We start from the raw sequence: 26,585 nt of genomic DNA, 5'->3' as shown, positions 1-26,585 counted from the left end.
CATTTTTTAAAGATATATAATAAGAAATGAAGCGTGTTCTTACACTGTAGGTGTAGCTGGGGTCTGTGTCTGGCCCTGAGTTTGTAGCCATTGCTGATATTGTTTTTGAAATGCGGCATAATCACTAAATTATTCAAAATTAAGTTTCATTTAGTTCATGATATCGTGGTATGATCTTCAAAAACATCAAAATATTAATCTAGCTTTTCTCGAAACATGATAAAACTAGAATCTTAATCTTAAAAAAACCCAGATTTTTTAACACTTCTTACAATGACTTTCTTATCAAACTCCTTTGACAAATTAAAACAAAAAAGTAGTGGTTTTTTTCGACACTTTTATGTCTCAATTATTTACGTCTTGTATATTTAGCAAAACTTACAAAGCTGGTTGAATTGTAGGGTTCGTTTGCGGAACAGCTGATGGAGGCTGGGGTACACCGCTGCTATAAATTTAAAGTAAACCAATGTAATAAAAGTGGGGTCAAGGTCAAAGGCATTGCTTATGGGAAACTTTTTGAAGCCTATGTACATCTAAATTAATGAGAACATTTCATCTTTCATATAACTCTGCTTTAAGTACTTTTGTTTTTATATGTCAGAATAAACATCAAGTATCAATCAATAGCATATAGCTTTGATTGAGTATACACGTATCTTCTAATAAATAGCCATGTTTTAACTTATAAAAATCTGTTTGATTTTAATGTGGAGAAACTGTATCTTACACAACATTCATCTGCGGCTGTACTGATGCAATATTTGCTTGATTTTGTAGTTGCTGTTGTTGTTGTTGTTGCCAAAGTAAAAATTGCTGTTGCATTGTTGGAGTTGGGAATTGACTGTCGTTTTAGATTATAAAAATGAAAACATAAAAAATATACATATATATCACACTTGATAAACGTTGTAATGCGTGTAAATACTAAACAGTATACCAATCTCTTATTTTCACATAAAAAGTAAAACTAAATTCTTGCAATATATATTTTTAACCAAAAAGTATTATTTTAAACACATGTGGATATTTCTATAAATTTAATTATCAAATTTTGTTTAATTTATACTAATTTATTTTATTTCGATTGTGTTGGAAGCTATTAGCTATTGAAACACTCTCAAATCCGTTCCTGGAACAACCAGTATTAAGCAATGAGTCAAAAGTTTCTTGCAATTCAGGGATTACCAGTCCGACGCCACTCATTATGATATCAAAATTGACTTTTCAAATTAAGAGGTTATCTTACGGAACTGTTTGTGGTTGAACAGGATTGTTCACAACTGGGAGAACGGAACCTCTGTAAAAAAACATTGTGCATATAAACTTGACAAAGAACCTTAAACAATGTAAGACCTAACATCCAAACAATTAAAAAACAGATCGGCTGACCAAAATGTATTTAATTATGAAAAGCCTTCAAAATTTTAAGAAAACTTGTCGTCGAATCGTAGAGAAAACATGTAAAGTGTAGCCACTTTTCACTACGAAAGATAATGTATTTCCTACATAGCAATAAGTTATAGAAGGTATGTGATTACTTAAGGTGCATTAATAGTTATTTAACTATTGTAGATGTCAATTACTTAATTGAAAAATAATTAAACTACCGCAATCTGATGTCAAACAATGACCTTACATATTGTATCATGGCCAAAATAACAAATAGCATACATGGAATTTTAAAAACTAGGCAATATTTTCAAAACTGATTTCAAAATTAACCTAAGATTGTAACTTTTTGCTTTTTCTCGGATACATTTAAAGCTATGATAAATTTCTTACAGAGGTTGAATCATTGGTTGTAAAGCCGGGACCGGCGTTTGTACAACTGTTGCGGGAGCTGTTTGTACCATTGTTGTTTGAGCCTGTGCCTCATTTTGGTTTTGGCTCATTTGAAGCCATTGTTGGAACTTTTTGAATGTTGAATAGTCGCTGAAGTGAATATTGTTCAGCCTGAGCAATGCTTACGATGCTTATTAACATCAATTCTTATACAGTTTTATTGTTTTACTCTTTCAGTGTATATACATATGTTTACATTAACACTTCTTTAAGCTTGAACCGAAAATAAATTTTCTTATTTCACTAGACTTTTTTCTTTACTTATCTTATGAGACTTCGTTATTATATATACAAGTAGCTGAAAAACAATTATACTTAATAACTTTATCTGAAAGACATAGTAAAGATTTCCTTACAAAGCATCCGTATTTGGTTTTGATGCAATATTGTTCCCATTCCTGAAAATATTATCTTTTATGTTCATTTGTCATTGTACCGCAATTAAAATTAAAATCAAATCATTATGTCAAATCTGTTTGTTAGAAATATTCTAAAACATTTGTCTATTAGTTGAATTGAGTTGAGAAACTTAAATGTTGTACAATACATTATGGTATAACAAATTGTGATTTACACACCTTCTATTGTTACAAGTGAAGTCTGTAAAGAATGGCACAATTACTTTAATTCTTGACATGATAATTTCATTCTCCTAAACATATTTATACAAGTTGTCGCTTTACAATTCACAATAACGAGCAATAGTTTAATGAAGAGAACATTCTTTTTTCTTTTCTTTTGTTATTGTTTTTTAAGATGCTTACATCCGAGCTTGCTGGGCTTTGAACAGTTGATACCGTTGGTACCACTTTGCCATTTGGGTTTGATCAATGTGTCCCATATGGCTTTCAATCTGAGATTTGCCAGCAGAGACTTTGCTGGATGATTTAATTGATTTACTTTGATCCTTTGTGGCGGCATTCCTGAAAATGTTTCATCCGTGTACTATTTATAATTGTCGAAATAAATAGCAACAGAGAAGTTATTTCTAATGTAATCTCTTTATAACAATTCAACGTTGGACATTCCATTTAAAAACAAATAGACCAATCATCTGGAGACCAAATATGCTTAAAGAAGTCTATAATATCATATCATGAACAAGATATTAACATGTGTATATGAATATTTCTTGCTATTGAAAGAACTTTGTTTTTGACAGTATGTTTAAACATTTCTTACGGTGAATTTGGAGAATCCGGCATGGTCACTATGATAGGGTATTTCACTTTTTTTGTGTCCAGTTGACTGCTTCAATAAGTAACACATGTTTCATTAGTCAAATATACCTTACACTACGCATATATGATAAATATACGGGTTTCATGTCGAAAACACACCTTATGTTGATAAATTAGAATTTTATTACAAAAAAAAATTTCCTTAAATATCAAATGCACATTTTTTCTCAATTAAGTTTTCCGTTAAATTCATTAAAAAAAATCTCAAAATATAATTGTAAAAGATTTGTTTGCCCTAAAATTATTAAATCTGAATAACAAAATAACTCAAATGCAGTTATTATACTATCTTATAACAGTTGACAGATTGTATGTCTTACAGATCAAGTGTGGTTGTCCCTTTTACAGGTGAAGGTGCCAATTTATTATCCTGTATATTGTTTGTTCCAACATCGGGTCTGGAATAATTTAACAAACCATGCTTATTCATTCATTTTTTCTTTGAGCTCTTAAGCAATAATATCTTATCGTCATAATGCTAGTTTTTTTTTATATCTTTAGGAACACATCATAGACAAAATCTTACTGTCAGAAAATATTGCCCTATAAGTTAGGCTTTGCCTCTTCTATGGGATCCCCCTTTTTCTTGCTTTAACTTTCAATCGCCGGAGAATTATTTAAACAAGTAGAAGAGGTTATTCAAATAAATAACAAATGATTTCTATCAAGTAGAAATAAAACTCATTCAAACAACCAAATTAAGTTATTCAATCAAAGACATTATTTAAACAAGTCGACTGAGCTGCAATCTTTACGACAAAACTGTCCCTGACCAAGACAATAAAAAAAAAGAATTAAAAAAATTGTGAGGTCTCTTCTAAGAACTATTGATACTATATTATTTTCGAATTGTTCTGTTGATTTTTTTTTCTCAAAGTAAATCTCAAAATAAAATATCATAAGCTAAATGCATCTTACAAGACATTGCGTTGTTTAGCCGCATACTCAATGAGAGACATCTGTGAATCATTTGAGTTTAAAGAGTTTCTGAAAATGATCAAGATATTTCTTTAACATATATCATTACTAAATACAACTAACTTCAAAAGTTAACACTCAAAAAAGAGGAAAGTCCATATGATGCGGATTAGGATTACAGACTAGAGCATTGGAAACCTTCCAAATACTTAATAACCACCATCAGAAAATAAATGCAAATTAAAATTCCAAAATAAGAAGACAATGAAACGTTAAAGAACGCCTTAAACCGTTGAGATGAAAATCTTTCAGGCTCGATTTCAATGAAATAATTCATGGACGGCAGTGACAAATGCTTTATGACGTCCACGCTCCCATGCACCTCATCATTTAAACAAGAACATTGTGTTTAAGGAAGAATTTAGACACATTCACAAATGTGTCGTATCAGTGCAAAAAATGTATTAACTTATATTTATAAATATGCGGACAATGATACAAATATCATATCTTTCTTACATAACAGTAGAAGCTGTATCTGGCAGCATCTGATCGAATGTAGCATTCAAACTAGAGTTTCTGAAACAACGATAAAAGTCCGATAAACAGACACCCAAACAACCAAATTTGTCGATTAATGGAGAAGCAAGGGCATTCTCTTTGCTTTGTTGTTCAGTGTTTGTAGATATGTAATACAATACATTTTAATAACAGTGACATAACCGTGTGTTCATTTTCCTATAGACCATCAACGCCAGTATTGCATACAATTGTTAACAACAGGCAAAGAAAACAGCTAACCAGCGTGAGTTCCTTGCTGAGAACTTATGGCAGTTAAAATATTATCGACCCAAATCTCAAGGTAAGCAATTAAGTATATAATAGACTGTTATTGAATGAATGATTGACTTATCTATTTATACTGATGCCGAAATATTTAAGGCACTTTATTCATCATGTCAAAGATTAATTCAGATCATGTTTCCATTTAGCACAAATTGGTCCAAAGTTGAGCAATTCAGATAAAAGAACAACATTTAACAAGAACCGTAAATGGACAATATATGTTTAAAGTCGTTAAACGTTGTGGGTCATACTTTGCAATGTCAGCAGCAAATCAAATCTGTTAACATGTTATGCTTGAGCAGATAACAGCATGATTGCAAACCCTTTTCTGAACAACATCTTCAGCATAGACATAATTTGTACTGTAATACTGAAACCATTGCGTTTGTTTTACATTGTCTATCATTATTCGTTAAACAATACAGAAGTTAATTACCTAACAATGGTTTTCTTTAAATAAAAAAACAACTGAGCATAAATCGCAAGAAACCGCTATTTCCTACCTTATTAAGCATATATTTAATGTTGATTGTGTTATTTATATTGGATTTCAGTTCTGAATAAAAATATAACGAACATAATTTATAATCTTCCATGGGTTGAAAACAAATCTTATTTGTTCAATATTCGCCATCAATCTAAGACAGTTGGATATTATTTAATAATAAATTGTTTTATCAATTTGTGTATACGTTTGTTTATATTAAACCTTGTCTTTAAAATGAAATCTACTTTTTTTCTATACTGATCATTGTTTTCACTATCCATTCAGACATTGGCAAACTCGTCTTACGCTTAACATTAAACATTATAATAACGATTATGAAAACTAAGTTTACAGAATTCAAGAATGTTTCAAAACAACTGAAAAAACATTAAGAATACTCAGTAACATATTTGTAAAATTATTTATAAGATACGTACATGCAAAGAAAACACAAATAAAATAGCAAATATATTGACAAGTTTTAAAAGCACAACTTATAAGTGTAAAAGAAATGTGTTCTTTTCTATGGATTTTTTTTGGCAATATATAATCGGAATCAAATTTTGATGAAATATTTTAGAGAGCTTTTGTTTTGCTTTCGTCATGGCATTAAGGTATTGAGATAATTGGAAAATTACTAAATGATAAGAGAAACTAGTTATCAAATGTTACACATTGCCTTTGGAATAACAAGATAGACTTCCAGTGACCAAAATCAACACAAAGTATATACACGTAAGAGCACAATGTTCTCTGCTGTGTAACAGAATAGACCAAAAACAGAACAAAACAGACATGAACAGAACGCAACAACATATCCTAGAAAAGTTAGTATATAAACATCCGAAAACATTACATAACTTTGATACTGATGTCATTACAAGTTTGATTACGAGGAATAAACTGTATAGATAATAGATATGGATTTAGGATTTAGCATGCAAATGTATGCTTATTAAAACACTACATACAAATTTTACTGTCAGCATGCACTCTATGTGTTAACAGAATACATGGAAAGACCGACTAGCATCGCATTAATGCATAAAATAAATAAAGAGTAAGATATGGTCCTTTTTACAAGCTGTTAAACTTACAATGGGTTGGTCTGTGGCACCACTTGTACAACTGGTTGAGCTGAAAATTAACACATATATAGACCAATATAAATTCTAGAAACAAAGAAACTTGACCCAACCTACGAAATAATATAACATTTTGATTAACATTGCTTAAGATTGTTTTATGTTTCGTGACGAAAAAAATCATTATTAACTCTTGGATAAGGACCTTTTTTGTGTTTCATGACAAATAATTAATTATTAACTATTGGTTAAGGTTAATTGTCAAAATTATTTATATATATTTCTATAAAATCTAAATTGAAAAAAATATAATTTCTCCATTTAATTTGAATTTTAACGTCACTTTGATATAGGTCAACAGAAATAAAAAATTGTAGAATTACATTATGTGTTGTTGTTGTTGTTGTTGTTTTTTGTTGTTTTTTTCGTTGTTTCTTTTTTCCCCCAAAAATCTATTCCACTTTCAATGTATTAAAATCATTTAACCATAATATGATATATATGAAACAAATGAGTAAAACCTCGGAGTAAAATTATACTCTAAAACCGTGCTTCAAAATTAAATTCAAAAGTCAAAAGTACATTAATTTTTTAAATACATACTGAAAAAGATGTATGTTATGTATTTGCAAGGCTATTGTGTCAACTCGATGTCGTATCCAGTACTGATATAATTTATGTGAAGTTTTTTTCTAAATGTTAAATGTTATTGATATGACAACAAATGTACTTAACCTTTGGCTTTTAAGGTCATTAAACTTATGGAATAAAACATGTATCTGAATAAAATATTAAAAACACGTTAAAACTAACATAAAATATAAAAAATTACTATCTACATATGATTCAAATAAGAAATTGATATCATTTAAAACTGGCCATATAATAATGAAATGTAATATACAATGTATTGCAACACGAAACTATATGAGACCTCCTTGAAATGTTTGTATCTCTCACAGTATGAAATATATAATAACTGAATAACTCAAACCATTTGTGTATAGGATTGAAGAGTTACAAGGAAAATTATTTTAAAAAACTGTTTTAGTGTATCCTTAAAACCATATTCTTTTTTCATTTTCGCATAGAGAATGTTGTAGCAAAAAGAAAGAGAAATTTTGAAGACTATAAATACATGTAGTAACAATTGCCGGTCAAGGTATAAAAAGGGTCAAATTTGCTTGCAATGACTCAAAAACAAAAAGATCAAATATAAGCAATGTGTAATTTAGATATTCTAGAGACATATATTAATATATGGTTTTGTAGTTGGTGCAAGTAAGTAAATTATAATACTAATACATATTAAATTATTGTGGATGAAAATCTTGTATGCATTTTCTTGAAGGTGTGTTAAATGTATTTCACTTAAAAGATAAAAAGATACAAGCACAATAAAAAAACTGAATATCTTTGCGTGGTTTTCTGAAGACCTGTAGTATAAAAATCGATGAATAATAGAAAAACAATTGTATTAAATATTAATTTTAAAAAATGTAAAATAAGGTTATTTAGGATGCAGTCTTTCAATGGTCTTTCAAATAAATTCAATTTTTTCAAACATTGTAAGAATGGGTGGAAAAACAAAAGTGCAGTTAATGAACATGACCCGCTCTCTGAAAAAGCGCATTTCTGTATCCATTAACATATAAAAAGAACTGGTAATTTAAGTCATGAAAATTATATCAACAACGAAACAAATGGTACTTGATCATTTTGAACATTTCCTATCTACAGATTCCTACCTGGCACTGCGGGTTCTGCTGGCTTAGTCTGTTGAGCAAACATGCCTGCTAAAGCTGATGCTGGGAACCGGATGGAAGACATTTCTGAAATTAAAAAAATGTCTCCATATTGTAGATGACGTCTCAAAGTAACAGATGAAGATTTACAGAGAAGGTAACAAATACTGTGCTGTATGTTGTGTTATTTATTGATGATGTATTTGTTGTGGTTGAAGATCATTTAAACAATATCAAGAAAATTTACAACAGTTTAAAAAAGAAGCAGTCAAACAAAACCATATCAAAAGAAAAGCTTGCTCTTTCCTTTTTATTAAACAATTCAAACATGTTTCTTCAAGGAAATCTACTTCTTGATGTTGGCCACTTTTATAAGCGACTTGCTTGCTTATACGATGTTTCAGGATATAAGCCGCCATTAAAACTGCTTAACCCACTTGTAATGTCTTTTTACTTTTTCAAAATGTTCCAAAACTATGCTCTAATATGTACAGACATCATTTTCTACTAATTTATACCATCAAAGACACCTCTCTTTAAATGATTAATTAACTTAGCGGTTGTACTTCATCGCAAGTAAAATATAAAAAATACGTACTTATACAAACAGAGCACACTTGTCCCCCTCGACAATAGCTGCGACCAAGTTCAGCGCAAATTTCTGTTGGCCCACACCCAGGGGACTGAAATAAAAATCAGTTTTATTATAATATATATTCATTATTAACAAAATATAAACATTCTTGAAAGGGATTACATCTTAAGTGAAAAGAAAGACAAAAAAGTTGTTGAAAATGGAAATCTTGGTTTTACAGAGACAGTACATGACGATTTTTCGTAAGGGAAATATCTCACGCCCCCTAGCACCGGTTAAAGTGGTATTAAATCCAAAACATAAAATGTTTTGGACTATATGATCTCAAATCACCAGAAGAAAAAACAATTAAAAATTTAGTTACCATGTAAAAGTCAATTAATTGTTATGCTTTTTAATGATATATCTATAGCAGCGAAACGGTGCAAAGAGCGAGAAATCAACATTTTTCAACATTTTTATCAACCAAAATTGTTAAGATCAATTTTCTATAGTGTTTCAAATTTCAAAGTCATCGTTGCTTTGTCCTTATCTATTTGAGTTTTCGAAAAGGTTTCTGTGTTAAGGATATTTGAATGTCTGCATTTTGGTGTATCTATGATAGCTTTATCAAAATACATTACGTAAATGTCAAAATTATGGATTTGCATTCCATAATTTACCTGGAATTTTGGATCAAATGGGGTTTTTTGGTCTTGACAGTGACCAAAGATTATGCAATCAAATACATGATTGTGTTTATTCTAAATGGAATGCATTGAGTGATCAATGACGCAAATTTACCAACATTTAATTTTATGGCGGCGTAGATGACGCCGCTGAGGTATAGCCTCAGTTTGATTTGAAAAGTCGGGCTAAAGATTTGGTCAAGTAAGGGCCACTCTCTTGTACTAAAGGAACCATTGAGTTATATCTTAATTTGGGTTTTCGTCATACGGATCACATATCGTCAAAACATTAACCTTTTTAACAAATCATTTTTCTTCATTAAATATACTTAATTATGCTAATTTATGTGCGTTACTACGCCATAAAAATTAGACGATAATTGTTTTATTATTAGGGCAGTATTTTAAACATGATAAAGTGTCTCTTTTAATAAAAAGCAAAATACAAATATGTATAGTGACAGCTTCCTTAATATGATAATAAAGTTTAAATGTCATTTTCAAAATGATGGAGTTATGACATTTTATAACTGTTCATCTTTTCTTTAGATATTTAGAAAATTGGCGGAATCAGATCATCAACTGGACTGGACTTTAGAAAAAGCTAACGAAGTTAAACCAAGCAGGTAAACTGTATAAGGTAAAATGTATATGATAAAGTTGAGTGCAGTCATCGCAGCACAATGATTTTATGATAAGATTCGAGTGTTTTAATTAGTCATAAGCATGATGTATTGGCTCCCACCAGCAACAGACATATATATATCTATAAATGTACAACTATATTAGGAAAATGTAAATAATAAAAAATGATAGAAATGTTAAAGAAATGAGAGAAATGTTAAAATATATACTAGTATGATTAAAAAATCTATTATGTTTTCACAGATTAAATAATTATGATAATGATTATGATAATTATAACAACAACAACAACAATAATAATAATAGTGATAATTATGATATACACGTTTATCAAATAATACTGATAATGCTTATGATAATGATGATGATGATGATGATGATGATGACGACGATAATGATGATTATTAACATAAAATAATAATAATAATAACAATCATCATCATAATCATCATCACTGTCTACGTCTTCCAGAGGTGTTTGATAGAAATGTAAGTTGGATTATCATCATCACTTCCATCATATTGTTATCATTTACGCAATTTATCTGGGTAACAAAAACCTGCACAAAGTATGGAAAAAGTACAAAATACTTCAGTATTAACTACAAAGTTGAATGTAGTGTATTCATATAGCTCATACATTGCCTGACATTTGGAGTTATTTATACAACAGACTGTTAATTTAAGTCTAAAATATATACCTATTAATTATCGGTGCAAGAACAGTTATAAAGTTGTTTATGATGCAAAATATACACCAATGAAATGCTACACGATCTCAACAAAAACAATATCCAAATAAAGCTTGGAATACAAATCATCTTATAAAATAAAATGTGCGACAAATTCTTCCGCCGAAATCATGAGATTCATATTTAATAGGCAATATATCATTTGACAAAAGTATTAGAATAGTTTAAACGTGGAAAATGATTTTGTTCAATCCCTTATCGGAAAACTTTTTATAGGCACACTGCCAATGTCATTTAGAATAATTATCGTATAAGTACTTTATCTCACACCCAACATATTTTCAAACCTTTCATTCATGAGCTGTTTATTTTTTACTAGAAGTGTCAATGATGTCATCAACTTGTGTGCATAAAACTTTAGTTTCTGACAGACATGTCTGTTGCTGTCAAATCAAATCAATGCATTGGAACAGATATTTACATTAGATATTTTATTACTTACTGTTATTTCATACAAATTGCAATTTACTTTTTAAGTCCTGTAAATACATCATCAACTAATTGCGAAAATGAATATTAGAAGCAAACAAATCTTAAATCAGGTACCTGCATTTCAATGCCTTGTGATATTCACATGACAATGGCTAGACTAAACAGTAGATATTCAGAGATGCATGAAGAGATTTGAGATCTCTGGTTTTTTATTCTAAAAGGCCGTGTCAGTTTTACAGAAGAGGGTTGTGCTTTTCCAAAGATGGAAATAGAGCTTTTTTATAATTGTTTAATTTCAGCATGTTGCATAAAGATTAAAGTGTACATATGAAGTTATTTTTTACAAAAAAATATTTTTATTTATGCTAAAAGACCTCTTGAATGCTTAACAGTTTGAAAAATACAATTTGTCTATCGGGAAGGAAAAGCAGTCATTTGTATTAATCAGTACATTGGCGAAGTAGGACATAGTAACCTTAGGGTGCTGGATCAGTTTGAAGAATCAAGAAACTTTTATTGACTGACCTCATTCGGACCTATAACCTTAAAAATGGTAGTTCACATGCGAATTAAAATCTAAAAGTATCTATGAATAAGTCCTCTAAATGACATTTTATCAGTACTTTAATACCAATTATGCCTCAGAAATACTTTTTATTTGTTATTTCTCAAACGATTTATAATTTTCTTGTACTTTACAGTATCCATAAAGTTTCTAATTGGCCAATAACCTAAACCGTCTTTTTCATCCTCTTGGCTATAAGTACAGTTATAGTGAATAAGTAATTCGAATGGAAGTCAAAATACTACTTTGTTTACATTTTGCTACTCTTATGACAAATTATTTGAGTTTATCGCTTCTTTCCTGGGGTAACAATCATCTAACATTTTCTAAAATCATTATTTAAACATGTTAGAGCTTTCATGATTTATTTCTGAGCCATAATATGTCTTTTAAGTACTTTGATTTGATAAGGGCGAAAAAGTTGTGCCTTACATACACGTTTTGTTGTTGTTTCATTGTTGCAAATATTGTTATTTTAAGAACTGTCATGCAACAAGTAGCATTTTTACAGTTTATTAATTAATGCGCTCTATGTCGAGAAATTCACCATATAAACATGGACTTCACAACGCCTTGCATAAATTTGGGCACATAAGCTAAAATTAAGAACTTTGAAAACCGTAATGCCTGTCTTCTTGTAAAGCTTATAAAATGTCACTGCGTCTAAAACAATAATTAATGAACAACAAAAATATTCTCGTGTTAATTCATCCTTATTGTAAAGTAAATTTCATACAAACGAGCAAACATTGCTATGCTTACGTAAAGTATTGTAAAGATGTTACTTAAGACATTGTTTATATCTACAAAATCTCAAAACTTTTGAAGAAAGCTCATAACGTCTCGGTTTCATTGTGCCTGTTGCAAGTTCATATGTGACAGAGGTAAACGCAATCGACCGTGCAGGCCCCCTAGCACCGGCTTCAGTAGAACTAAACAAAGAAGCCTGAACATGGTGTTTAATTAGGGAAACTGAGACATTCGCATACGGCGGCGATCATGTAACACTTTAGTATCATTCCATGAAAAGCGGAATATGACCCTGACGTAATGCATGTCCCAAACAAATAAAACAAATATGTCAAAGTTAATAAAATAAAATCATGAGAAACCGATTTTACATGTATGTGTCAAACGCTGAACATCAAATACGTCAAAAACCAGATTTAATAGGAAGAAGCAGCCTGTAGCAGCCGCTGTCTAGTATGTTTAATACTGGTAAAATGCGACTTTTATAGCTGTAGCAAAATTCACTCCCATTATCGTCATCTATTTGTCTTTTTTGGTACGAATACGCGTGTGGGAAACAGGTTACAATCATAATTCGGCCCGTAAATGTAAGACCGTTTTTGTCAAAGAGGGCATGAGGAATGTCATTAAAGTTAGCTATGTTATTTCGATATAAATGTTAAATTTGTTAAAATTCATGTTCATATGTGACAGAGGTCAACGCCATCGACCGATCACGCCCCCCTAGCACCGGTTTAAGCAAAACTTAAGCAATGATGCCAGAATATGGTGTTTAATTAGGAAAACTGAAACATTCGTAGATGTATTCCTAACATCTAATTTGTATATGAATACAAATATCTAACTTAATAAGTTACTTGAAAATGTCATTGGTAAGAATTCAATGTAAATATAGTTTGTTTGTTTGTTTGTTTGTTTGTTTGGCTACTTACACATCCTTTGGGTCTTGGAGGAGAGACAGGGGCTGGGGACGAATCTGGCATTGGTACCGGTGTGCCTCTGGGATCCATGCTGGGTGGCGGCCGTGGTGGTCTGCTCTGACAGTTCACTACCACCAATAACACAGAGATTATCTGAAAAAGGTAAATCCAAATAGAAAGTTAAAATTATTTATCAATGATCTAAATGGCTTTACATGTTAATAATTTATTATTATATGAAGTAAGATTTGCTTGTTTGTTGTTTCTGTTGTTGTTGTTATTTATCTTGTTGTTGTTGTACGGGTTTTGGTGGGTGTTGTTGTTGTTGTTTTTTTTTGTGTTTTTTTTTTGTGTTTTTTTTTTTGTTTTTTGTTGTTGTTTTTTTTTTTTTTTTTTTTTGGGGGGGGGGGGCTTCTCTTCTTTTTTTAACTTTAAAACTTGTATGATATGAATAAGGTTTATTTGAACAATTTTAATTTTATCGTTTAGTCTGTAAAACTGGTTAGTCTCCATTGATAAAAATAACCATAAGCTTATTTTGTTGCCTTTACAATCATTTTTCATTCTCTGAACTTAAACAATTCAGCTCTTTTTGTTACATACTTCTACACATTTGTAAGGAAATACAATTTTTAAAAAAGCTAAAAAAACAAACCCTGCTCGTATATTTAACTTTAAATGTTGTCGCTGGTGACAATTACTGTCGGCACATGACTGTCAAAAAGCAGGGAAATTTTCTGCATGAATACCTGTCTTGTCAAAGCCTCTATTGTATGAATTTAACTAAAATAAGTTTACAGATGTGAGTTATTGTACGACATAGTCATACATGCCTCTAATATATCTGCCATGTGTTTGTCATATAGAATTAGTATACAATTATCACACACACCTATCACTTAAAGGGACTCAACTGATGTTGTTGTTGTTGTTGTTTTTTTTTGTTTTTTTGGGGGGTTTTTTGGGGTTTTTTTTTTTTGACATGATCGGAACAACAATATTTTTACAAGAGTTTTGTGTAACTGGGTGAAGATCTTGACCAATAATTTCTGTTTACAATTTTATATCATTAGCTAAATCCGTTTCCCCGGCATAACCAATTTTTATTATACAAATTTACTCCGATTTGAAAACCTTCCTCAAATTGACAAAAAAAATCTTTAAAGGTCGATTTTTCATTTAAATACTGAGTATATTTTTATATTACATGTTGCATAATTTTTCCATGTAATGTGCAACATATAATAACAAATAATTTTATGATATTAGGATATTATATCTCAGTTGAGTCCCTTTAATACATAAGACGCCTTAAATTTTTTTTATAATTATTATCGTTTAAAGGGATACTAAGGCAAATAAATGACAAAAATATTAAAAATGAAATATGTACTCAAATAACGATAAAATGACATTTTTAAAGTCCCAGCATAAATTCTAAATATTTTGGGTTTGAAGCGTAAATATATCAATATATGTTGAACGAAATTTAGACGAAGACAGAATCGCCGAATAGTTTTAAATTAAGTCATGTGACATGAACAAATAACATATATTGCGGATATTTGATGATTGAAACTAGTATAAGCCATACATTTGACAGGTTTTCAACGCGTCCAGAGTTCACTCTGAACGCTCTTACCTGATCCACGTTGGCCAAGTTAGAAAACCACCATTTTATTTTTTATGAGGAGAAAAGTTTTGTACCTGTGATTGCCTAGTGTATTCATTTTGAGGACGTTTACATAATAATGAATGAAAAATTCAAAATGAAGAAATGAAGATTTTGCCTGTGTCTCCCTTTAATAGTAAACATGTGATTGGCAATCTTCTTGTGTTAGACGATATCATGTACCATAGCCTAATGTAATATCTTAATGTATACTGTCAAACAACCATATCAATGCAGTTGGTCACAAAATAAAATCACGAAATTATGTTCATAATGTGTAAATTATCACGAACTCGCTCGCTTATGATATGATTTGTCACAAAATATTATGTCTATCGCAGTTCGGGTGCAAAATTTTTATGTCATGAAACATTATATAAATAGCACATAGGTTTGTGAGTAACATATTTTTAAAGTAAAAATATCATCCCGAGAAATACATAGTTTTTCAATTCTTCATAAATGTCAAACATTTTTTAAAAATGATTTTAATTTTAGATTCAGAGCATGTTTTATGCTTAACAACTGAAACAAGTAGCGCTGAATGCGCATAAATATGTCTTGAAGGTAGCAAAATGTATATAAAGTAGTGTTTTGAGTTCCATACAAAATACTAATTTACTATAATTATACCAATTGCTAATATAGCAATATAAGCAAAACGTAGTTCATTTATATGACAAATGAGTAATATTTTTGGAAACTGTAACAAGATACCAAATAAAAAGATTTAGAGTAATAAAAATGATAACATATCTGAAGCATAGTGGGCCTTTTATTTTATAAATGGATATAGCATCAAAGATCCAAACGTTATTAAGCGATAAACTATATCAATTGAAAACAAAATATATGAGGTATAATTTAGTATTTCCTTTTTCATCCATTCAGTTCTGTCTTGCATTAATGCTTAAGTAAAGGTCCATTGTGCCCAAGGAATAATTTTATTTTTATTTCTCAAAAGCTTTTATTGGTGGTGTCTTGTTGTAGTCTCCAAAAAGTTACTTATTGGCCAATTATTTGAACCATCTTTCGCTTCTGTTACTTTTAGCAATTAGTAAAGCTATATTGATTCCGTACTTTGTTTACATTTTCTAAATTTTATTACGAATAATTTTATATTCAGCGCTTCAGATTATAATCATGTAACATGCTCTCAAACCACATGCTCGAAATCCATTTTTCTCAAACATTAATAAACTCGTGGTTGTCTGTTCTAACGAAAAAAACACTTTTTTAGGCAAAATTTGCCTTTATAGGAAACACCTATATCTACATAGAGGTTGAAATTAGGTTTTGAATCTTTACACATTGCCATTTTTAATAAGCTTATTTAACTGGGAAATATTCTATAATAAATTGGTGCCGTATATAAATCATATATACCAAATTGAACGATATCATCAAAACAATGGACAATTTAACCAATACACTCAAATTTGATTTATTTTATTCAGCTGAGAGTTTTAAAGCTAAATCGCAATTTTGTAATATTATCGTTAGTACGAATAAAAGACATTTGTCTAGCTGCTATCATGTATAAAAATTTGCATCACTTTTCAATTGATATTATTCCATTTTCCTTGGTAGATTTATTCTATTTACGTTTCATCAAATCACTTATTTCACTTTAAATCAACTTGTATTACTTGCACTTGTGTGTGTGTGGTTTTTTTTTTGTTTTTCTTGTTTGTTTTTTACGGTGCACCAACAAAATTTAGGTCATTTGGCGCCGAAACAGTAAAGTTGCTTTTTTGGCTAACTTCAGGTGCTCAACTTAATGCAACACTAGGTGTCAAAACCACCTCACCTGCTGGAGCTAAGAGATGTATAGACTCTAATAATTTGAACCCATTTAGTTGCCTCTTATGATCACGTAGGGACAATACTGATGCCTCTACCCTGAAAGGCAACTCTTCAGCCACAAGAGGTACAAAGGTACTTTGTAAAAAAAATCAAAATATAATTGCAACCATTAAGTAGCTTAGTGTTAGTAAAGTCGGCATTAATTCCATTGATGCTGCCATGCGACTGCGACGCACCAGACAAATTTAATTTCATTAATGATGAAGTCTAACAAACACTTATCTTTACTAATTAGGTACTGTATAACCTATGCATACAAACTGTTCGGCTTTGCGGTATTCATGGCATGATTTTAAGTCATTAATTAATGTTTGTACTTATCCATTTTTAGTGTCAAACATTCAGAAGTACACTTAAAACACAGGTGTTAATGTTAGAATGTTAATGATTTAATTAATTAACTTAAATTCTTTGTATATAAATCAATTACCGATTTCACTTCCCGTGATGGATAGATCACAGTTGAATTGATGTACTTTATGAGTTACATGGAACAATTTATTCAAATGTTACGGGATTTCTAAACAATCATTCAAAATTTGGGCTACTAACCCTATACAGCCTATGTCAGACAAGGGTGATCACATTCGGTTAAAGTTGGCTAGCGGTTAAAATTGCGCTATCAATTGTATACAGTCTGGTTTTATACAAGGGTGATCACATTCGGTTGAAGTTGGTTAGCGGTTTAAATTGGGCTATCAATTGTATACAGTCTGGCTCTCACAAGGTTGATCACATTCGGTTAAAGTTGGCTAGCGGTTAAAATTGCGCTATCAATTGTATTCAGTCTGGTTTTATACAAGGGTGATCACATTCGGTTGAAGTTGGTTAGCGGTTAAAATTGGGCTATCAAATGTATACAGTCTGGCTCTCACAAGGGTAATCACAGTCGGTTAAAGTTGGTTAGCGATTAAAATTGGGCTATCAATTGTATACAGTCTGGCTCTCACAAGGGTGATCACATTCGGTTAAAGTTGGTTAGCGGTTAAAATTGGGCTATCAATTGTATACAGTCTGGCTCTCACAAGGGTGATCACATTCGGTTGAAGTTGGTTAGCGGTTAAAATTGGGCTATCACTTGTATACAGTCTGGCTCTCACAAGGGTGATCACATTCGGTTGAAGTTGGTTAGCGGTTAAAATTGGGCTATCAATTGTATACAGTCTGGCTCTCACAAGGGTGATCACATTCGGTTGAAGTTGATTAGCGGTTAAAATTGGGCTATCACTTGTATACAGTCTGGCTCTCACAAGGGTGATCACATTCGGTTGAAGTTGGTTAACAATTTAAATGTATTCTATTATATAGTTTAGATATTGACTTCTGTTGGTGTTGGTTAGTATTAGCAAATGATAAAAGACATGTCAAATAGCCCTATAATCAAAATCACTTTAAATTCGTACCAGAAATAGATCATCACATTTCTAATAGCATTGACATTTTATTTCTAATAATGAAAATTGTTAATTTTAAAAGTAATTAATATTTCACAAATAGCTTTGCCCATTTAATAAGTTAAATCATTTGTGTAGCTATTTCAAACATTGCAGGTTTTTGTGTTGTGTAAGTAATACTTTTCAAAATGCACAATACAAGATAGAATTGAGTATTTTCTTTTTAACGCGACCATTGTGGCCTTCAAAACCATGGATACAAATAATACGTTTAAAGACCTTAAGACAAGGCGACGGCGCAATCTTTTATGAATGTAGGCATTGTCGTTTTGAAGTCATGCGGTTTTTTAATGTGGCACATGAAAGGTTTCAAGAGTGTTACAGATATGCCATAGAGTTATTACAGACCTGTCGCCATTGTCAACCGTTCTGCTATACACATTTATTATTTTGTCATTATTTATGTACTTACTGTTTATACCATTAATGATAAAGGTTAATAATTTTTCATACATTTGACAGTACTGTCAGATTTTTACGAAAACATTTTTTAATTTACCATTTTTTAAGTATTTCCTTTAAAGCGTGTCCCCAACTTTGATAAAAAGAAGTAAATTTGAAGTATGTTCTGTTTTAACTAAGATTAAGGTTTGACGACGAATCTTAACATTTCTGATAAAAAACATGTCAAGGGGTTTATAGGTATAATTAAGGTCTTGATATGTATTTCCTAGTAGAAAATAGTGAAAAAAATAAGAGAGATTTAGCACACCAAAACAAAAACCATAAGTTCAACAATAATATTTGATATACTGATTTTGTACAACTGCCCTCCTAAAACTGCAAATGTATGCTTTAAAAAAAGTCGTATTATATGTGTGATGAGCTTTTTAGATTATATATTTGAATAAAGATAATATTTAAGACGAATGCCTTATGTGAAAAAAAGAGAGTTTCTGCTCTGTATTGTTAAATTTGCCATTTAAAACTAGAATGTATCTATAGTTTTTTTGTTGTTTTTTTTCTGTTTTTTTTTTCTTTTTGTTGGTATGTGTGTGTTTTTATCTTTTATTTAGGTTCCTCGTGAGATTCAAATAAAATAACGCGAGATTTCATGTTTGTTTCATGAAGTTATCACAATTTTGTACATCACTGTCAAATGAGAAATCTTGCGGTGCAGTTGTATTGCAGTGTACATATGAAAGCAACAACTGTCACTCATTCTACGACGTGTCATCAATTATTGTCAGAAACATGTACATTAATGTGTATTAATCAAAGTAAGCGTTATTTATTCTGGTATATAACATTATTATAATGTTTTGTGGGCTAGAAGTAGTGTATGTTAGATAATGCTGAAATAAACTGTTGTTGTTTTTGCTGTTGTTTATGTTGCTATGTTGTTGCTGCTGCTGTTGTTTTTGTTGCTGTTGCTGTTCTTGTTTATGTTGTTCTTGTTTATGTTGTTGTTGTGATTGTTGTTGTTATAATTGTTATAATTGCTGTTGTTGTTGTTGTTGTTGTTGTTGTTGTTGTAATTGTTGTTGTTGTAATTGTTGTTGTTTGTGGTGGTGGTTGTGTGTTGTTGTTGTTGTTGGTGGTGGTGATGGTGGCGGTGGTGGTGTTATTGTTACTGCTGCTGTAAGACATGTCTTAAGACAAGTTTTCATTTTCGAGATTTCACTTTAATACCAAATAGATCTGCTTCTATAATCAGTAAATCATGGTTGAATCAAAAGGCATTTTAGCAAAAAATATAACATTAAATCTACGTACTTTTCATAGATTTGTGTATTGAAATAAAAAAGTAATTGATAACACCTATATTTTCAAAGTATTGACGGCAGTAAGATGGTATTTGGATTTAACTCGAGAAAGTCAGAAAATTACGTGAAAAAATAACTTATATTGTAGAACTTTTAAATAAGAAGAGTTCTATATTTTTTTATTTATTCAATTACTTTCTTTATGTTATGTTATATGTCGTAGGAAATAGCATTTCAACATGCCCATACATTATACTGTAAGTCAACGTTTTGACTCATTTCCGGAACATTTTTGTGTGTGTGCAAGGATATCCCTTTGTTTGACGTAAAGCATGAATAATATTAAACAGCAAACGCTGTATGTGCAGATTTTTACTCTTAGAACAGTTGTCATATTACACTATTAAGATGACAGTCAGTGCGTCCTGAACTTTGTTTGTCATCAACAACATTAAACTGGCTTTTTAAATTAAACATTTTAACTATTACCTGCACACAAAAACGTCTCTTTGTTTTATAATTAGAATATCAATTAAGTTTTAATGAGAAAACTCGCTTTTAAGATAAGTCATCACTTTATGAGGGAAATATTTTACGGTTATCCAATTTGTATTCGTGCGGAATCTGTTAAAATAATTTGTTAGTCATTATTATTAACGTGTTTTAATCTTATTTTTTATCTATTTATTTATTATTTTTTTAATTATTCTTTTTATTTATTTACTTTTTATTTTACTTTATTATTTGTTTGTTTATTTGTTCATTCGCTCGTACGTTCGTTCGTTCGTTCGTTCTTCATTCATACATTCATTCATTCATTTATTTATTTATTCTCTTTTTTTTCTTTCTTTTTTTTGAAATGTCTAAAATTTAACACCATGTAATTTCAGATAATTGTGATTAACATGTTTAACGAAATCAGAGCTTCACCAATTTGATTTAAGTTATTGTGGAGTGATTGAATCGAATCGTTATCCTGCTATTTCTTAAATTCTCGTCCAAATGATATTTCTTGAAATTGTATAATAACTAATCAATTGGTGATATATCTATATTGGTGATAAATGCACATTTATGATTGGCTTCAGCTGGGTTAGGGTTAAGCATGCTTTTATGTTGTATGTTTGGCTAAGCCGCTTTAAGGACCTACATTTGGTATGGTAGTTTGGTCATATTCATGGTGAAGCCGCTTAAAAGAATTACATAAGGTATGATATTTGGGTCATATACATGATGAAGCCGCTGTAAAAGACTTAATTTGGGTCAAATGCGTGGTGAAGCCGCTTTAAGGAACTACATTCGGTATGGTAGTTTGGTCATATACATGATGAAGCCGTTTTAAAAGACTTAATTTGGGTCAAATGCGTGGTGAAGCCGCTTTAAGGAACTACATTAGGTATGGTAGTTTGGTCATATTCATGGTGAAGCCGCTTAAATGAACTAAATTTTGGCCATATGTGTGGTAAAACCGCTTTCAGGAACTAAATTTTGGTCAAATGCATGGTGAAGCCACTTTAAGAAACTACATTAGGTATAGTATTTTGGTCACATGCATGGTGAAGCCGCTTTATGGAACTAAATTTGGGTCAAATGCGTAGTGAAGCCGCTTTAAGGAACTAAATTTTGGTCAAATGCATGGTGAAGCCGCTTTAAGGAACTAAATTTGGGGATGTACTGATCTGCGTTTGAGTGACGTTTATTACAGACCTATTAACTGTTGACTTAAATTTGACATACACATAGTAACTTGAATATTAACTTGAACGGTTTTATGTGAAATATTGCTCATAAATCCACATTTATTGCAATTATATATTCAGTTCACAAGGCACGTATGTTCAGTTACACCATTGGGTATAAGGAACATCTTTCTCGACGGGTCATACCTATCATGTAACGTATGATTGTATGATGGCATATTAGATAATAAATATGTTAATTGATGACCTTAAAACAAATGAGATTATGATAAAAGCCTGGATAGTTCAAAGCTGTTCCATAAAATATGAATAATGATATAAATTTCGAAACTAACTTATAAAAGGCCTGGCTACAATACTTATCAAATATATCTTATCTTTCATTATTCGCATCAAGTTTTACAATTAAAGGGACTCCACTGAGGTTATTTTTGACATTACGGGACCGGAAATACTTTTCCGAAGTTTGTGTACCATTCGGTGTAGATCTGAACCAATAACTTAAGAGCAAATTCAGATGTTTTTTCCACACCGTTTTTCCAGTAAGTGTAAAATGACCCCAAAAATGAAAAGCGTTGCTAAGCATTTGACTCAAATCGGGCTAAATATGCACAACTATCGATTTTTATACCTTTTGGGGTAAGATCGAGTGTTTCTTCAAAATGTATATTTGAAATTTCACTTTAAGATTTATTACATGGTAAATGATATTTAAAAAAAAAGTTGAATAATTTATTATTAAATCATTGTACAAGCTTATCTTTCATATTTCGTCGTTGTTATTGTTGATGTTTGTTTTTGATGTTGTTTTGCTGTTGTTGTTGTTTTTCTTCTTCTTCTTGCATTTTAACAGAAGTAGGTTAGCCTAGCACTGGCTTTGTATAATATGAAGTATGTTTATTTTTTGTTTAGATAAAGAAATTTAAGATATTTTCATTAAAAACATAATAAACGTTTTATGTAATGAATTTAAGTTAAGTATTTTAAAGATGTTCCAATATTTTTTTTAATATCTTGACTTTTTTAAAGCAAAATGAAAACAACATTTTACGTTGATAAATACCGACACCATGACCTTTTTGCCATTTGGTAGAATTTCATATTCATAATAAATATATATCATTCAAAAAAAATCACAATCAACGATAAAATTTCATGAACGAATAAAAAAAACTCTCTGTGACATTTCAAATAAGTTGTTTTAAAATCACATTACAAGTTGTTCATTAAATGTATAACAAAAACTATGGAACATAAATCGTACATAAATTGTCGTCTGGTTATTTTGTTTGTTTTACGATGTATCTACGTAGATATAAAATACACGATGATCAGGTGTTGTCATGACAACTGTGATTGATGGATGATGGAGCAGAAGAAGTGACAGACGGCAAAAAACTAGCGATTTATTTATTATTATTGTTATATATTAACTTAAATGATTACTATTATCGATACAAGAGACTAAAAGGTCCAATTAAAGTACATTTACTGATTTACTTTCTTACTAATATAAAAACTGTTCTTTCTTCCTTTTTCTGTTATATTTTTACATAAATGAAGCAGATAGTACTTTTGCTAACAAAGTAAACTCTAATATTAAATAAAGAAAAGTATGCGGAAGCAGCAGAGAAATAGAGAAAATAAGTGTCGAATTATTTTCCATTCCAAGAGACCAAATCTTGAAAAATAAATTTCCTAGAGACCAAATCTTGAAAAATAAATTTCCTAGAGACCAAATCTTGAAAAACGTTTAGATCAGGTCCTAGAATTTACATAAAATCGTATTATGAACAGGTTTATATAATAATGAAATCAATTCGTTTATACTTCTTTAGTAAATTCAGAAAATTAGAACCATTAATATTGAAAGAAACACGTCATGTTATTACATTTCATAATATATTGAAATAATACTTTACGATTGATATACATTTCTAAATAGCCCAATCAAAAAGCAGAATGGTAAAAGCGTTGTCGTACCTTTAAATTTATCCCATTGACATTTAAGGAATGGATCCACAAGTAAAATTTTGAGTTTATTTGTATATAGATTTTTTGAAACTTTACAGATTGTTTTAAAAAAAAGCTTATTTTCTTCGATAACTTTTAGAATTATTAACATTTTAGTGCGTAAAAATGATGCATTTGTTTTTAAAAATCAACATTAGTTTAGGGTTATTATTTTTCTTCTCATTTTCCCCCAATCATTTCATGATATTAATTTGTTGATACTACTTAAATGTTTATTTTGATGTAGAAATATTATATTGCACTTACTTAACAATTTATGTACACCCTTGATAAGTATCTTTTTTTTTATGTTCATTACAATAAAAATACATTCTTTGCAAAGTAACGTTTAAATTTAATACACACAATGCAACAAATAAAATCTTAAAAGGTTTGCAATAAACTTTATGATATAATATATAACATAAAAAAGTAAAAATAATATAATGGTACATACTGCGAAATAATTGTTCATTTTTGTAGATTATTCCAGAAAAAAATCAAGCACGCACACGGTTATTCCCACTTCCAGATACCAATTGCATGATGGGATACGATTATTTGCGTTTTTGATACGGTGACGTCATAAAATATGACAACCTGACAAAACGGGCTAGCAAAAAAATGAGTAGATTGTGTAACTTTATGTCATCAAAAGCTACTTGTAATAAAAGTGTGTATACATCACACCGGTGTTTGACTGACATTCTTTACTTACCAAAAGTAAAAAAAACAACACACAAGCGGTGCACATGTTGTCATTATGATAGTCAGCCTTCTTTACTAGTTAGAAAAATGCGGTCCATATTTACACCATTAAGATTGACACAGATTACCGAAAAGTATTTAAGGGAAATGTTCCATCTCAAAGTCAGTTTGTCGATGAAATAAAATCCGCTAAAACTACTTAACGGGTCGAAAGGTTAATTTTAAACTAGGAATGATTTAGTCAAAAAACATAAATTCTAGAGTTTGTGCCATTACATCATCAGTGTTGTATTAAAAAGTCGGTAAACATCGGCAAGAAAAACGGCCACATACATCAGTATTAGATGGTGTTTTGTTGTTGTTTTTGTGGTTGTTTTTTTTTTTTGGGGGGGGGGGTGTTTTTTTGTTTGTTTTTTTTTTTTGTTGATTTTTTTTTCTTGGAGGTTCCGGGTTCATTAGTCTATACGTAACACTGTTTTCGAAAAGGTTAAATTTTTGGGGAAAAAAACCCTCAGAAATCATTATTATAAAAAAACAATGTTTTTGTAACTTTGTAAAAAAACATAACCGGTCCTTGATTTACAATTTAATATTCCGATGTCGCGTTCAATTAACGTTTTGTCTTTCAAAAGTTTTATATATCTTTCTTGTAAAAGACTGATAAGTTTGTTTTGTAGCAAATCTAAAATAAAGAAAAATGTCATAAAAGATCATTACATCTGGGTAAACTAATAAGTAGAATGAGAATTTAAAAATGTCCCTTATATATAGTTGGTTTTTGTTGTTGTTTTAGCTCAAAAGTGACCCGAGTTAGATTTCTGGACGGTGCATGTCACTTTCGTTGCGCTTTTCTACGGTCATTTGCATTGTACCTCTGCTCTGGCATGTACAGAAGTTTCAGTGCCATGCAATAGTGGAGGTAACTAGTACTGGTAAACTGCTTCACAGCCTGCCGAGAAACTACGCTGTGGCTGAAATGTGCTTTCAATGTGGCTTATTGCCTTGATCCGGAGTGAAAACTACTAACACCACCGACTCCAGATACAGTTCGTTTTGTTTTTTTTTTTCATGTTGAAAAAACGTTTTATACAAAGATATAACTTTAAATTGTATTTAAATGTTTCATATTCATTATTGTTTTACAATTAAAAGTTATGCTTTAAGAAAGATGTTCATGAAGCCGGAACACTTTTTGTGCCTAGTCCGGATGTTCCGGCTGTTCCAGCTGCTCCGGCTAACCGGAATTTAGTTCCGGCTGCACCGGCTAGCAAAAACATGATACAGTAAAACTTGTGCAAAATGTCATCAGTTTACTTTAGAAAGTGCATGTTTTCCCAATATTTCAGGTGTGTTTTCTTCACTCGTTTCACTATGATTCACTCGTTTCCCTCATCATAATGAAATTAACAAAACAAAATTTAAATAAAACGAAATAAATACTCATAAAAACGTAGAAGAAACTTTAACACATTCAGTAAGAATTTTATCGAAAAAAGCTATGGTTATACGATTAAATTTGTAATAATAAACATGAAATGTTGTGTCGGAGAAAAAAATATGAATTATTATTATTATATATTGTCACGTTTTTTGCGAATATATTATCTATGTTCAGTGGGATAATAAATGCATTTTTATATTGTATGTTGGGGTGCCGTGGAAACAAAAAAATTGATTTGTAGTAAAAGTAATAGTAAAATTGCTCATGTATATTATCGCGCACGATTCGTAACATAATGAATGCATTTTTCTGTAATATGCAGGGTTGCTAAGGAATCAAAAATTAGTTTTATGGTAAATGTACTGGTCAAATTGCTAACACGTTTTTCGCAATTTCATTTAACCCTTTCCGTCTTGAGCATATTGAAAAGCCTCCCGTTACAAGTTCAAATTGCTATAAAACTATAAAAACTTCTTCAATACTAATCAAACTTGGCAAACATGTTGACTGGACCATTGCCTTTGTAACAACATGC

At 30.4% G+C, this 26,585-nt stretch overlaps 1 protein-coding gene across 6 annotated transcripts in view; it reads right to left on the bottom strand.

The window, feature by feature from the left end:
- Positions 1-24,517, bottom strand: part of LOC132750880 (putative uncharacterized protein DDB_G0271606) — a 33,433-nt gene extending 8,916 nt beyond the window's left edge. For 3 of the 6 annotated variants that reach the window (XM_060740939.1, XM_060740943.1, XM_060740944.1), the window contains exons 1-16: positions 24,359-24,517; positions 13,503-13,643; positions 8,763-8,847; positions 8,168-8,251; positions 6,432-6,471; positions 4,521-4,580; positions 4,002-4,070; positions 3,404-3,481; positions 3,025-3,093; positions 2,607-2,765; positions 2,199-2,240; positions 1,783-1,932; positions 1,247-1,297; positions 728-841; positions 383-445; positions 44-124 (exon numbers count right to left, since the gene is read on the bottom strand). In XM_060740939.1, the coding sequence (XP_060596922.1) occupies positions 44-124; positions 383-445; positions 728-841; positions 1,247-1,297; positions 1,783-1,932; positions 2,199-2,240; positions 2,607-2,765; positions 3,025-3,093; positions 3,404-3,481; positions 4,002-4,070; positions 4,521-4,580; positions 6,432-6,471; positions 8,168-8,251; positions 8,763-8,847; positions 13,503-13,643; positions 24,359-24,376 (1,304 nt within the window). In that variant the 5' untranslated portion in view covers positions 24,377-24,517. The remainder of the gene's footprint in view (positions 1-43; positions 125-382; positions 446-727; positions 842-1,246; positions 1,298-1,782; positions 1,933-2,198; positions 2,241-2,606; positions 2,766-3,024; positions 3,094-3,403; positions 3,482-4,001; positions 4,071-4,520; positions 4,581-6,431; positions 6,472-8,167; positions 8,252-8,762; positions 8,848-13,502; positions 13,644-24,358) is intronic. The other 3 variants (XM_060740941.1, XM_060740940.1, XM_060740942.1) reach the window with 3 other exon arrangements.
- Positions 24,518-26,585: the final 2,068 nt, after the last annotated feature.

This window comes from Ruditapes philippinarum, unplaced genomic scaffold (genome assembly GCF_026571515.1).
Source record: "Ruditapes philippinarum isolate M1 unplaced genomic scaffold, ASM2657151v2 ctg1086_1_1_1_1, whole genome shotgun sequence".
NCBI classification, from domain to species: domain Eukaryota; kingdom Metazoa; phylum Mollusca; class Bivalvia; order Venerida; family Veneridae; genus Ruditapes; species Ruditapes philippinarum.
Note: the sequence above shows the minus strand (reverse complement) of the source record. Positions and strands in the feature narration are given on the sequence as shown.